This window comes from Tachypleus tridentatus, chromosome 1, assembly GCF_004210375.1.
Source record: "Tachypleus tridentatus isolate NWPU-2018 chromosome 1, ASM421037v1, whole genome shotgun sequence".
In the NCBI taxonomy this organism is placed as follows: Eukaryota; Metazoa; Arthropoda; class Merostomata; order Xiphosura; family Limulidae; genus Tachypleus; species Tachypleus tridentatus.
In genome coordinates this window covers 131,236,524-131,252,748 of record NC_134825.1, presented here as the reverse complement: position 1 = coordinate 131,252,748, position 16,225 = coordinate 131,236,524, and the positions used below count along the sequence as shown (strand labels likewise).

General features: G+C 29.9%; 1 protein-coding gene across 1 annotated transcript in view; it reads left to right on the top strand.

Moving 5' to 3' along the window:
* Positions 1–16,225, top strand: part of LOC143223923 (DNA (cytosine-5)-methyltransferase 1-like) — a 128,160-nt gene that overhangs the window by 45,687 nt on the left and 66,248 nt on the right. The window contains 6 exon segments of the mRNA XM_076452400.1: positions 2,298–2,381; positions 5,220–5,344; positions 8,642–8,747; positions 11,094–11,206; positions 14,721–14,832; positions 15,448–15,504. Coding sequence (XP_076308515.1) covers positions 2,298–2,381; positions 5,220–5,344; positions 8,642–8,747; positions 11,094–11,206; positions 14,721–14,832; positions 15,448–15,504 — 597 coding nt within the window.

The window sequence follows — 16,225 nt, the reverse complement described above, 5'->3', positions numbered from 1 at the left end:
TATGTTTCAATATCTGAATCAATCTTTCCATTTCTAACAAAGTATCAGACAAACCACCTTGTACTGCTTTTCATAATCTTTTATCTTGAGTTTGTGATCATAAATATTCTGAGAAGGGTTGTGATGCATGTGCTACCTAAAACCGACACTGTATTTAAATTGTTGAAAATTGTTTTGAGCAGTGCAGAAAGTATCAAATCAGCTAAGCATGCCGATATACGTTTGTAGCAACAGAAAACATGAAAGTACTGATTGCCACAAAGGAGGCAACTCCAAGAGAAGAGTTTCCTTTTTTCAGTGAGTTTGTTTTGATTTGTTTATTGAAGTGTCCATTGAAGTACTCACTTTTAATGTCGTCTGTCCACTAAAAATACAGCTCAGATATTATGGATAAAGCATATTTTTAATATGTTATTGTCTATTCTTGTTAATTTGAAACTTTTCAATTCAGAAGATAGTACGACTTGTATTTACCTCAAGATGAGAAGCTAAATTTATGCATCTTCAAGGATTTTGAGCAACAAACCTATACATTTGACTTTTTTTTGTTTAAACACATGGACAGAGCTTTGGATTATGAGTCCTTATGGTGCATTTTCAAACTCATTTTGATACTGTCTCATGATCATGCAACTGTTAAAAGGGCTTTTCTGTGGATGAAGGATTAATGCTACAAAACATGAAGGATGCCTTCTTTTGTGGTCAATGCTTAATCTATGATTATGTACAGTGAGTTGGGGGAATTCTGAAAGTTCCTTTGTTGAAGGAATTGCTTACTGCTATTCAAAATGTTAGACAGAAATAAACCCAATATCTTGAGTAACAGAAGTAGATGACTGAACTGAATGAAAAGACACAGAAAAGGAAACTTATCCTTGAGGATATTATGAAACTTAAGACAAGATGCCAAGGATTTGAAAAATACATAGCATCCTTACTTGAGGCTTATGATCATGTTGTGGACGAAGCCAAAGAACAAAGCAACATGGCATAAACAGATAATTTTAGGAAAACAAAAGAAAAGTATTTAGAATTAAATATTTTGCATGAAGAAATTGCAGAGATGGTGGAAAAGTTAAAGAATTGATAATTTATATGCTATCATTACTTTTCATTTTTAGTCATATGTGTATATACATTTGCATAACATATACAGAATAAATAGTTAATGAGGGCTATAGAAAGTTTTAGAAAAGTCTTGGAAATCTAAATTTCCTAAGATGTATGAACCTTGATTTTGGTACAAGGTGGCACAGAAATGGACTAAACTTAACATATGGTTCTTGAAGGTAGAAAGTGGCATATAAATAAACTATTATCATAATAGTTCATATTGGTTTAAGGTAGCATAGAAGTAGACTAAAACTATTAATATGATGGTTTGTATGTGTACAAAATGGCATAGAAATGGATTAGATTAATGTGGTTCATGTTGGTACAAGGTGGAATGAAAATATAAAATGACAAGGTGATTAGTGTCTAAATTAAGTTTAGTGTGTGTTTTATACTGAGTGTTTTGGAGCTGATGATTCTAGATCATATTCATATTGAAAAGGAATTTCATTCTAAAATTAGTATTGTTCATTTTATTAAACAAATGACAAGAGAATGGGCTCAGAAAAATATCCACATATCACTGCTTGTGTTACATAAGAATAGAAAGACTAAACATTAGTTTTTAAATAATCTTTACAATAAAAAATTAGAGGTTAGTTTACATATTAGTGTAGTTTAAAAAAACATTTCTGAAGAAAAATGTTTTAACTACAAGCATTCAAACATGAAATATTAATTTAATTTTTAATAAAAAAATATTTTCAAGCTACTCAAATTCAATATTACAAAAAAAAATTAGTAATGAGGTTGCCTGTATAGTTTAACTTTATCTGTCAGCTGTTTGTTATTGGAACAGTGCTATTGATGACTTTATGAACTGATGCTTGCTTTAACTCATCAGAAGTATGAGTTAAGATAGGCATATTGTGGAATTCTAGTTTAATAACTTATTGCAAAAGTTATCTGGTTCTGTGCCAACATTTTAAACAGTATAGAACCAAACAAAATTAACCTGTTGTCAGTATCTTTTTGCAACAATAAAAATTTGCAGGAGATATTTCTTGTATACAGAATAATATTTTTTTATTGCAGTGAGATCAACAGAATGATCTGAAAACACTGCGATTAGTTATTACTGTTATAGTAAACTTATTGAAGTTTCTTTGTTCATTGTATTTGAACAGAGGTACTTAATTATAATTGCATCTTCCCAGTTGTATGGTTTCTTTTTTTCTTTTAAGACTGTGATCACTTGGGTTGACAAGCCGTATCAAATAGAAGATGGAAATAAGTACTACAAGGCCGTAAAGATAAATGATGATATTGTAAGTGTTTTTATATTTTTATTTGTTTTTATGCAATTTCAATAATATCAGTGTTTGTCAGATGCATATGGCATCTTTTAAGAAAATCAAAATACTCTAGAGGTGGGATTTTTTTGTATTTTAACAAACTGCTTGACAAACAGAAACAAACATTTTACATGTCCATGAAAATATTACAGAAGTAAAACTTTCACTCAGACATAAAGAAATGATTACACAGAATTGTTTGACTTTGCAAAATACTGAAGGTTGAAGAGTAGAAGTACTCTACTATGAAGAATAAATTCTACTGATACCAAAGTTTGTTTTATCACTTCTTTTATAAGTATGTGTATATATATATTTTTCATGAGAAATATGAATTGCTTTATAAGACAGAAACTTATTATATAATTAATGTGTAAAGCTAACAAAATTGAGTTTTAAAATATTTACTCTGTACATTATATTTGAACTGTATTGTGTTCTGTATTTTTTAACTTAAACTATATTTTAGTTAAGTTTCATTCTTGTAAAATTTTCTTCTTATGGTTATCTGAGTATTTGATTTTGTTCATTTTAACTGCAGCTCAAAGCATGTTATTTAAAATTTAAGACATTATAGATGGCTTTATTGTTGTGTGATTTGCAATTAAGATTGATAATTTATTATTCTGCCTTATGGAACCTTTTGAAAAAAAAAAGTAGCTTCTTAGGATAAATAAAAAATATAGCTAGATATTTAAAGTAAAAAAAAAATTTTGAAAATCAATGTATTCCTGCTGTAGCTTCATCAGTACTTTAGTGACTGCATGATGTGATGAAATAGGTGTATAAACAAAGCACATATTTAATGTTTTTGTAAGATGTGTGACAGAACAGGGTTATACATTGGTATGAACAACATAATAACATTGTTAATAATAATCATTGTATTAACATTTTGTTGTTCTAACAGACTATTGAAACATTATCATTTCATGTACACAAAACATTATACAGAATAAGTGATGCAATACTAATCTTAATTTTGTCAATTAAACCCAAATACAGGCTAGATTTTCTAAACAGTTTCTAACTTACTATCATATTCTCTTTTAAAACACTATCTGTTTTTGATCATCTTAGAACTATGTAAAGCAGTGACTAGACTTTAACATGTCTTCTGCAAAACCAGTTTTCTAAATTACCACTTGTATCCTTCTCTTCAAGTTGAAAGGGCATGTATTTATAGATAGATCAAATATGCTACATTAGAGCATAGAACAAAAGCCTTATACCTTTTCTCTTAAGAAAATGCAGTTCTTTTCTAGGTGAATTATATATTTTTTTAACACATGATCTCTCCTTCAATCAGAATTGGTGTTTTTGGGTGGCAGGGCAAGTGAAAAAAAATTCTGATAATTATGTCTTAGAGCTGTTGCATAAACTGTTGGAGAATCTGAAATGTGATGTATCTAAATATGAAATCAATATCATTGTAACATTTCAGTCAGGAGTTATAAGCAGTTAAAGCAACATAAGATTTTAGAGTGGCTGCAGTGGTCACACACACAGAAGTTGATTTATCTGTCTTTTTTTATCAAATCCAGTTAGTCATACTTTCTTCATTGTCTGTTTGAGGTTGAAGACCTTGTTCTTGATATGGCAGGAGACTATTATTATTATCACTACTGTTCTTTTTAGCACACCAAACCTATTTTTGAGGGCCATATAGGTTTTATAGATGAAATTGGGTTCATAATGGCTGTAAAAAAACTCCTTCATGATCACACCTACAATAACTGCACAGGTAGTAAATAATCTTGTAACATTGCACATACATGTAATTGAGGGAATAATTGTGATTGATGCTGATTCCTCAAAGGAGTAGTAAAGTTCCAGTCCCACCATGATCATCATGGCTTGAAACTGTATGCTGAAGATATATTGAAATCCAGTCTGAAAAACAGATGCAATGACTGGAGAATAAAGCTATAGTAGACCTGTTAGTTACACAACAACAAATACTGTTATTAACTATGGATTTTTGCTAATGATATAGCAAGTTATAACTCAGTCAATATTTGTTTGATGTGGAAGCTTTAATTGTAATTCTCATATCCATCTGCTACATCTCTATATAGGTTTCACAAAATCAGATAACTTGTGAGATATTTTCCATCCTGATCCTGTCACTGAAATGCTTTTGTTGAGGGAAATATCATGTGTTAGTATATATGAAAAACCATTTATTGGATTTTTTTTGTTTTTGTCACTTATTAATCAAGAACTTTGTATTAGTCCACTGTGATGATCAAACTTCACTGTTCAGTTAGAATAGTCTGAGAGTTGGCAGTGCATGCTGCTGACTTGTTACCTTCCTTTTTGCATGTCAAAATTAGAGATGGCTAGCACTGATAACCCTTGTAGCTTTGCATGAATATCTGAAATAAAAAACAATTAAAAACTTTTGAAGTTTTTACATAAATATCCTGCAAAGCATTAAAATATGTCAGTAATAGCTTATTTATTGTAAAAAATCTAGAGTTGTCTGATTGTTTTTATATCACTATATAAAAAAATTCCTTTTAAAGAAAATATATGAAATTGCATTCCAATTAAAAAAGGATTCTTATAAGGGAGGAATTCTTAAGTGAGATAGCAAGTGTACTTGAATGTGAATTGAATTTGAATTTGTACACATGGAAATACTGTGGTTAGTAGGCAATATTGTTATGTTTCTTTGAAATTGAAAGAATGTAAATGCAAGTTACTCTGGAATTAAAATTAATTTGCTTGTGTTATAATTTTATTTTGTAAATTTCAGCTCATGTGTATTTTTTGTATACTCTCTTGCTGTAAAGTTTTTTGTTACAGGTTGAATGTGGTGATAGTGTATCAGTAGCACCTGAGGACCCAAGCACTCCTATGTACATAGCTCGTGTTGTCTACATGTGGGAATCACCAAGTGGAGCCAAGATGTTTCATTTACACTGGTTCTGGTAAGCACATAAAAAATGTCAGAAATGTTTCTGTGTTGATAAACTGTGATGTCGGTAAGGCATTACTACTAGTAAGTTAATTGATAACATAAAATGATATGTGGAACACAAAAACTGTTTAATCTTTAAAGGTTGTTTCTGCACATCCATTTTTGAGAAAAAGTAAAAATTTAAGCCCACTCATTTCATAAGTTAATTACCCTGGTAAAATATAAAACTGTGTTAACTGTTGTCTAGCCCACTGTTTTCAATTTTTAAAATTGTCTTCTTTTATTTAGAATAAAGCACAAAAAACCCTGGGGCCTTTGTCCTATTGATTCCCCAGATAATTGTGTAAACCTCAATAAGATCACCACTTACTCTTTTTTATCAATAAAAAATAAACTACAGGATCTCATACTATTGCACTATAATTAGCTTTTCCATTATTGGAATTATCCTAGTAGTTCTCCTCTGAACCCCTTTCTAACAAATCAGTATTATTTTTTAGAATACTGCACACTTGTAACCCCCTCTCCCTTTTTGACCCACTAGTGAAGTGCCCTTTTGAATGGGGAATACTTTTGTATAACAATAATTAAAAGTCACTGTTTATCTGTTTTGAATTCAATGGTCACAGTTAAGATATAAAAAAGGTCCCCTGACTAAATTCAAATATTTTCTGCTATGTATGCTTTCTTTCATTAAATAGACATTTTCTCATTGATATCAGTGTGATACATTACTTATAACAACTTCCTGTTAACTCTGTCATGTGTGTGGAGCATATTTCAATATAAAATTTCAAAATTTAAGTAGTAATAATAATCATTGTAACTCTACTTCAATAATTTTGAACTGAAAATTAATTTAAAATTGATATTTAAAATTTTTCCAACACCTTTTAATGCAATTTCTAAAGAAAAATAAAAAAGAAGGTTCCAGCTTTCATTTTTGTGTAGTTTCAATGACCTGTAGATAAATGATCAAGTTACCAATATTTTTAGAATTTTTCTGCCTAATATGTAAGCAAATAGCAGTCAAGTTAAAAGTGGATACATAAAATGGAACTTCGATCAAAAATCTAAATATTGTAAGATGAGAGTATTTTTTGAAACAAGGTCTTACAACAAAACTTTGAAATTTTCACAACCTAAGTGATGAAAATACTAAATGAAATTATATTAAAATTCTTTGTTAAAGCTGATAACAAATACTACTTAAATTCGTACTAAATTTTATGTAGTTTTTATTTTACATTTCCACTGCAAGAATTTAAAAAATATTAGTCTGAAAGGGTAAAAAAAACTGTCTGCCTTTGAAATCGGTGAGTGTATTGAGATCATGTAAATTCTTTTCCTCGACTAGTATTGTTTTAAAATATCTGTTTCTTCCACAACAGGTTGTAATTCAACATGTATAATAAAGTATGTCGCTATGATGTAACTTGTAACTTCAAATTCAAGTTAATTTTTATTATCAGTATTCTTCTAATCTATCAATGTTTGAATAGTTCTTGTTGTTTTAAAGTCTTCTTCTTCAGCTTAAGTCCTGAATCCTCCTATAATATTATAATAATACTAACCAAGCTTATTTTAAAATCTGACAGATCTGTCTTTGAAACTATTATTTAACTTTTTATACCAAAACTCTTTTTGCAATCTGCTCTTTCCTTAATTCATGGCCCGGCATGGCCAAGCATGTTAAGGCGCGTGTCTCGTAATCTGAGGGTCGCGGGTTTGCATCCCATCGCGCCAAACATGCTCGCCCTTTCAGCCGTGGGGACGTTATAATGTGATGATCAATCCCACTATTCGTTGGTAAAAGAGTAGCCCAAGAGTTGGTGGTGGGTGGTGATGACTAGCTACCTTCCCTCTGGTCTTACACTGTTAAATTAGGGATGGCTAGCACAGATAGCCTTTGAGTAGCTTTGTGCAAAATTCCAAAAACGAAACAAACTTTCCTTAATTTGTTATATAAATTTATTTATTCTCAGAGCTTCTTATCATTTAATTTATACTTACTCTTAACACTGTACTCTGGGTCTGATAGCTCACCTCTAAGCATAACATTGTTAATATTTCATTTAACTCTTGGACCTTACTGTGAAAATAATTTATTCTAGCTTGATGGAGAATTCATGAAAGGGCAACATACCTACTTCTACTCCTAACACTCTGTAGGAATTTTTCTTATTTTTTGAGCAGTTCTTTTTATTTATAACTTCCAGGATCATTTGTTCCTACATGCAAAAACAAAACAAAAAAAAGAGAGAGAGAGAGAGAATGTTCCTTGGTACCAAACATTAAATTGTCAACATGTACTATAATGACCTCTATTTTAGTACCTGCTAAACAAAATCAAATTTTAGTCTTTTTATGCTTCTTGTTGCAAATATCTTTGTATATATACTTAAGAGTCCTCAATTTTTTAAACCTTTTGATCATCTCTGTTACTTTTCATTGAAAAAAGCAACAGATTCAAATCTGTTAGAGTTTGGTATCTCAGTGCTAATTGATACATTTTATAGCCCTAACTCTTTTTACAACAGTGCATTTTTGCAAACCCAGCACTCTACACCTCCTCTCTCTCTCTCAATATATATAAATGAAAAAAAGATTAAAAACATTCTGATAGAAAAATGATTTTCTTATTGTTCTAGGGGAGAAACATTTTAATTTGTTCTGAATTTTTTTTTTTTTTTGTCATCCAAGAAATACCCAAGATTATTATTTTACAGCCACTCAATTTGTTTCTTATTTTTCAGGCTGAAGAAATAACAAAATTTTTTTTAGATGTCTTTGTGAAAGCTTGTTTTATTTTTTATTCAGTTTATCTTTCAAAAGCCATTTATTCAGTTACATGGCAAATATTTTCCTCATTTGAATCACATTTAAATTCTTTTAGATATATATTTTAAGATTGAAAGTGGTGTCTGAAATATTATTATATAAAGTGCTTATTTTGAGCTTTTATCAAGAAATTTTGAATTTGACAATTCACAATATAAGATTTATTTCTTGTGTTTTGCTGTCATTTTCATCTTTTATACTTTAGATAAAGCTTTAGTTTTCGTGACTCAGATGGATTCTGGTACATGTAAGTTTTATAGTCATTTAGACATATTGTGTTTTTAGTGATAAAGTTTAAATATAGAAGTTTTTCACTGAATTAATACAATAATTGTTCAGATATTTTGTTTCTATGTTTATGATCATGTATTTATTATTTGGTATAAGAATGTTTTCTGTAGTTCTGGAAAGGATCGAGAGATTTGAGTTTTATAGTTTTTTTTAACCAAACCATGTCTTGATATAGCCGAGGGTCAGATACAGTATTAGGAGAGACATCAGACCCTCAGGAATTATATGTTGTGGATGAATGTGAAGATTCTCAGCTTGATTTTGTCATCTCTAGATGTGAGGTTAGTGTGTATGTATGTGTGTAAATATATGTATATATAAACATACAAAATATTTGACAGCTAATTAAAATTGCCAAAAGGTGGAAAACAATGTATTGATTTACTTTTACTCTCATAATAATTCTGTAATATCTCGTTATTTGTAAAAATTGTGTATTTGTTAAACATTCAGTAAGTTGGATTTTTGATACATACACATTAAAGAGTTGTGGTTCTTGTATTGAATTAAATGGCATTAAGGCTGTTGCTTGTGTTAGTGTTTTGAGGTTTCTAACACATTTCAAAAACATATAATAACTATTTTTGTATGAACATATGATATTTTATTAACTTTCAATGATTTTATATTTTAATGGTACTAGCCATAGGGCTAAGAACCTAATAGTAAAGTTATGTTTTTTTTCACTTTACATTTTTTGTTGTTTTTCGGATCTCTTACTACAACCCTATGTATACATGATGGTTTATGCTGTATAGCAGAAACATTTCTGAGGGAATAAAGTACTTTATGCAAAGTGTCTGTACTCTTTTGTTAAGAGCATACACTTAGTGCTTGAATAACTGACTAGTTTCTTCAGAGCCATGTTTTTTGTTTTACTTTAATTGAGAAAAATAGAAATGTAGAAAAAAAAATTTCTTGGTAGGAAAATCTGAGTAAAACTATTTAGTATTTAGGTATTATGTATGTTTGATTTTTAAATATAGTAATTGTACATCATTTAGTGAGACAATGTTGTTTAGGCTAATTAGAATATCAAAAAATTAACAACAAACATAGTTGGTGGAAATTGAGATATCCTGTTTCTGTTTTCACTTTCTTTTATATGTAGTTTATTTTAACCTAGACTTATTCATATAAACAAATTTTTTTATATTTTTTTGAGAGTTAACGTTTACAGCCAGTGCCAATTTACACAGAGATTACAAACATGCTGCATGAGTTTACACCCCACCAAAATGCCAGAGAGAACCAAGAGGAAGGTTCTCAGAGAGGTTAGTAGGAACCCTTGTTTAACACGTAATGACATACAGAAACTGGTAAGGGAAACTGTGATTGAAGTAAGCACCTCTACAGTTACGAACATGTTACACTCTTCTGGGTTCAAAGCATATCGTCCTCGTAGAACTCCATGTGTAAAGCCTATTCATTTAGTAGCACGATTGAGGTATGCAAGAAAGCATGTAGATAAACCCTTTACCTATTGGAAGAGTATTATTTGGTCAGACGAGACTAAAATCGAGCTTTTCGTCCACAACGATGTTCGCAATATTTTCCGTAAGAAGGGGGAATGAAATCTTCCAAAGAACATCGTCCCTACAGTTAAACACGGAGGTGGCTCGATCATGCAATTGGGATCCTTCAGCTCTTCTGGTGTAGACAGCCTTCACCACGTCAATGGAATTATGAAAAAAAAAAGAATACATTGATATATTAGGCACTTTTTTCAAGAATTATGCTCGGAACTTGCAGCTTGGGCATTGTTGGATCTTCCAGCACGACAATGACCCTAAGCACACATTGAAATGTGTGCAATCCTGGTTGCAGAGGAACCATGTAAACATTCTGGAGTGGCCATCTCCGTCACCCGATCTCAACCCAACTGAAAACGTTTGGCATGAGTTGAAGACCAGGGTTCATCAGCATCATCCTAAAAACTTGCAATAGTTGGAGGCCTTCTCTAAAGAAGAATGGAAGAAAATACCAGTTGAGTACTGTCAGACGATCATGGAGGGCTATGAGGAGAGATTGCACCAAGTAATTCACCTGAAAGGCTACACAATTGACTATTAAAGTAGATGCACAAAAACTTTCTGCCCCTCCTATGTTTTGTTATTTGTTTATAAGCAGTTTATTTGTCATTCAATTTACATAAAAAGTTATGTAGATGTGTATTAGTATAATATTTATAATATACTATACTTTCATTATCCTAATCGTGACACTTTTTAAGTTATGAGGAAAAAACTACTCACAACGCAGGGGTACAAACACTTTCTGTCGTAACTGTATGTAGCATTCTAATATTTATGAATTTTATAATTAGAGAGCTTTAAGACCTCTAGCTTTGAAACCTATCTTTTATGAAAAGTTGTTTTGCTAGTAATAATCCTAGCTAAATCAGCTTCCATTTTTCTCATAAAATTGTTATTTTTGAATAACTAAACGTTAAAGATAATTGATAATTAATCTAAGCATCTGTTGATTTGTAAGTTAGAAAATTAACCCGAATGCCCAGGAAGTTCCTCAATCCTAAGTATCAACTGCACTTAATATTTATTATATGTAGGTTGTTCTTTAGATTTTTTTAAATTATATTTCAAGGAAATTCTTGTTTTATTTTATAGGTTATGTATAAACCTGTTTCAGAAAAGTGGTGTACACTAGGTGGTTTTCATAATGAAGAAAATGAAGGACTAGCTCATGATGATGAAAAGAAAAAATTCTTTTATCAAAAATGGTTTGTTAGTAAAATATAATTTTTAATTAAACTATTGTAAAACATTTTTAGGTAATCATATGTAGGTAAAACTTACTAAACATGATTTTTAGTTTAATTTTGTTTCTATAAACAGTTTCTATATAGTGACAGTAACAGAAAGGAACAGTTTGATTAAAATGCAAACATTTTGTAGAGTCATTAAAAAATTTTACTTTTTTCAAAATAAGATTCATGAATTAGTGTAAGTTCTGTAAAATTCTACATTTTTTAACTATAAAATTGTCCATAGATTTCTTTTATTTTTAATAGACAGTTCTAATTTTATTAGTGTGAGTTTGCAACAAAGCATCCAAAGTGCAGAAGTTCTTTGATATATGGAAAGACATTTGTGCTATTAAGACCTTATTACTGGAGTTTTTATATAAAAGATACAGGCACAGAAATAATGATGTTTTAAAGTTAATGCTATGCATTTCAAGTAATCTTACTGGAGCTACCCATTTAACAAATATGAACTAACTGTCATTAAAAATAATAAAATATGTCATTGATAGAACTAGTAAGTTGTTTACCTTGGATATCTGTTTTAACCTTATCCTAATGGGCATCCTTTACTGGGCTTGTAATGAAGTTTCAGTGAATTACGTTCAAAATTTTTTTAATCTACTTGTTTTATGTTATAACAATTAGTATAGCATAGAATGTTAGCTAATAATGCATATTTTAATAGTATATAAGTTTTAACTTTATTTTGTATGGCAATATTTTTAAAAAATCCTGAATTTCCCCTTTTGTGACACCTTTTCTCTAAGCATTTCTGTTCTTTATTTTATCCAATTTTCTTCTGATAAGTATGAAATTAAATGTAAATTACTCACTATAAAATCGTCATTGCTCAGACAAACCATACTTTTGTAGCCTTCAATTTTTTTTGGTTATAGAGCCATTAAACAGATAATCAGACCACTTGCCACCCTCACCTGCCACATCCTATCTTTCAAATTTTGTTAATCGTTCTTTTGTATGTTTAATTCTGTATCATCTATAACAAATAGGAAGCTAAGATTTTAATCTGTCATATTATATATTGTATAATGTTGTTTGCTGATGAGTTATCAGTTTCATTCTTATGCAAGCTTTGCTTCCACGGAAAAGATGACTGCTTTGAATGAACTTGTAACAGCTGTTGTAGCATAGTTAGAAAGCTAGGGGAAATTATTTACATTTTATATGTTATTGGTCTATTTTCTTTGGTGGATTATTTAATTTAAGAACATTTAGTCCATTATTATTATTAGTACAAAAAGTATGATTAAGTGTCACCAAAGCAGAAAAAAAATTCTTGGCGAAGTACTTTATTTCTTGTTTTTCTAGTGTATTTTTTATTTATTATTTTAAAAGTATATAAAATGTAAAAATAGTGATCTTGTTAGGTTAGTTAAGGTTAGATTAGGTAAAATAAATAATAATATAACAAAATTGTTTCATGAGGCATACATACAAAAACAGCTCATGGGTGACATAATTGGCTAGTGTAATGCGACCTCCACATTTTGCAAGTGATTTACAACTTATAATGGTGCTAATTGTAGTTAGCCATGGTAAAAAGAGCGAATAAAAGATAAAATTTAACTTTAAATAGTTGTATATTGTTACAAGCTTAAAGCTATTTAGGAGTAAACATGAGTAGTTTCATGTTGTAACTTGAAGTAATGTTAGAAAGATAAAAAGGGTAATTTAGATGAACTTCATTTGTTGTTGTTTTTTGTGTGTGTGGTTACTAAGTTAGTCAAATTGATCAACATTGTATAGTGTAGACAGAACACAAAGCCTGACTGAAAACAAACATTTGAAATATATTTAAGAGGTTTTAGAGATTACACATAAAATCTGAGACGTTTGAGATGAAGAAAAGTATTATTAATCTTAACATGAAAATAATTTTGCACATGGGCAATTCAAATCAAATTCTTGAGGTATTGAAGGAAATTTTTTTAGTTCATTTAAAATACATCACAAAATATGATTTTTTTGTATGTGAAGGACTTATGATGTTTACTAAAAGACTGCCCAAGTTTGTGAAGATATACATAGTATATTAAAAGGTTGTATCAAATCTGTAGACTTCTATATGAATACAAAGAGATCATGTGGTCTGCCAGATGAACTGAGTCAATAAAATTATAAAAGTTTTTTTGTTGAACAACATAAACCCCATTTGTTCAATGGAAAATTTCTTATATTCTATTAAAATCTGTACATTATAATCTCTTTAGCTTCTGATGAAGAAGATGCCATTCTTCAAAACTACTATAACTTAACAGTTTATTCTGATACCAAACTGAAAAATACAACTTTTGTTATGTTATTGTAACACTACTCTCTTATTAAGTTTTTACTGTGAGTATTTTACTTTGTGGATGGACTTTTTCAGAGTTAGACTGTATGTAGCATTCTTAATAATGAACTTTTTTTGTATTTGTTATAGCCATTGTTGTTAAGATAATCTCTAGGATGATGTTTTGTTATTGTTCAGAACAATAAGTGTTTTGAAGTTATGATTACATTTTGTAAATTGAAAAGATAAACATGGCTGCTTTAAACATTTGCAAAGCTCAGAGTTTCTCCTTCCATTCTCAACAAAGGAATTTTGTGGTGCATATGCTGTGTAAAAAACATATAATACTTTGACTTGTGGCATTTCTGCATTTATGGTATGATCATCACTATTGTGGTAAAGATTTTCTTGCATATCGTACATCACTTAATGGTGTAATAGCTTTCACTGTTGCATAAGATTTCTTGTTAATGAAACACTTCTGTATCATTCTCATGCTAGAAACTTTGCTGTGCTATTGCTTCTTGTTCTTAAGACATCTGCATCATTCTTATACTGCAGAGCTTTTGTAGTGTATTATTATAGTGTAAGGTTTTTATCCTTGAAGCTTACCTATTTATTTATGTTACAGAGCTTGGAGGTGTCAGTATACTGAACCTTATTGAATTTTTGAGATTACAGTAATTTATATAGAATTAGTACATTGTTGTGTTTATGTTCCTTATTCATGAGATTCATCTTTAAGATTTTCAAGCTACAAAGCTAGTTCAGCATTGTTTATGTTTCTTGCTTTTGAGACTTACCTTTAACATTTTCATGTTGCAAAGCTTGTTTCATGTTATTCATATTTCTTGGTTGTGAGACTCTCCTTTGAAGTTTTCATGTCACAAAGCTTGTACAATGCTGTGTTTGTTTTTTGCCCACAAGACTCACTTTTAGAATTTTGAACTTAGTTTTTCACATTCCTATTTTACAGGTATAAATATATATTTTTATGGCATCAAACTAAATTTCCTTTTATGAATTAAACACATTCTACTCTAATACACAAAAATATTCTGTAGTTTGTCTCAGACTGCTTTGTCTTTTAATTTTATGGAGTCAGAATACATTTGTGATGTTCTTTTAAATAATTTACTTATAGTAATAATTTACTAAAAGATGTTAATTATTATACCATTATTTGTATTACAGGTATGAACCTCAGATTTGTCGATTTGAAGATCCTCCAGATCTTACAATACCTAAGTCTAAAGATGTCAGACAGTTGTGTATCAGCTGTAAGAGAATTACTAGGCTTCGTGAGGTAGTAATTTTTACCAAAATAATTTGCATCCGAGGATTATCAATTAATTCAACAACTTTCCTAAGGTTTAGTTTCTTCACTTATGAGATGAGTCAGATTGATGATCCAGATAAGATAATATAGCTATTAAGGACCTATCTTTTCTTTGCTTTTTGTAATAATTTGCTTGTAGTACTTCAGTAGTTGCTATCATACAAGTATTTTGGTTTTTATAGAATTTGTTTTATGTAATTCAAAAGTTAGGACCTAAGCATGTTTTTTTTCTAAAGAAATAATAAAAACCATCTCACAAAACTAAAAGATTATTTTGCTGCATTCAGTTTCTGACTATAAGAAAAGTTATTGCATTCTAATTCTGAAAATGAGCAATCTTTATAATGCTAATTTTTTACCAATATCTCTTTACTGCAGAACACCATATATTTTTAGGTATTTTTCTAGCAATTTTCAGATCAACATTCAGAGCTGTGTTTCAGTCTTCTGTTCACTAGTACTTTTTTAATTCAGTTGTATTTACAAACTAAATACTAAACCAAAAGTATATCTCAGAATGTGTGGCATGGGTATTAACACTTTTTTTTTAATAAGGAGAGAATAATGTTTCAACCTTCCTAGGTTATCTCCAGGTTAAGAAAGAGTTTGAAGGTGACTGTTGACGGACACATCTTAGGGGTAAGAGTATAAATGGGTAGAGGATTGTAGGGGGCATTGCAGGTTGATGTTGGGTTATTAATTAGTATGGGTATAAAGTTGTTCCTTTATATAGGTTTAATTTTGGTTTCCGTTGCTGTATAAGTAGGGCTTCTTTGATTTTTGCATTTGTTTATATTTGTTTCCCTACTTAATATCTGGATGTTTTCTATGATTATGTTATGTTTATTTGATTTGGAGTGTTCAAAATGTATGAAGGTATTTTGTTTTGTTCTTTGAAACTGGTTTACATTTTTCTGCTTGTTTCTCCAATATAGAAGTTGTGGCAGTTGTTGCATTGTACAGGGTGTTTGGAAAGTCACTGTGCACTTATATATTTGTTAACATACAAAACTGCACAGTGACTTTCTGAACACCCTGTATTTTATAAATTATGTTGGTGTTATGTTTGTCAGTGTAGTTTTTACATAGTATGGGCTTGAGTTTTGTACCTGGTTTTTGAATAAATTTGGTGTTTACTGGAATGTTGCATTTTGTTATAAGTTTTTTCCAGATGTTGGTTATTTTTTCCCTGATGTTGGGAACATATGGTATGCAGCAATGTAAGGTTTTGTAGTTTGTTATATCTTGGGATTTATTGTTGTTTGTTTGTTGTTGGTCTAGGTGTGTGCGTATAATTTTTTCTATGGTTTTTTTTGAGGAAATTTTTGATGATGATGAAGTGTTGTTTTATTTTTTTGAT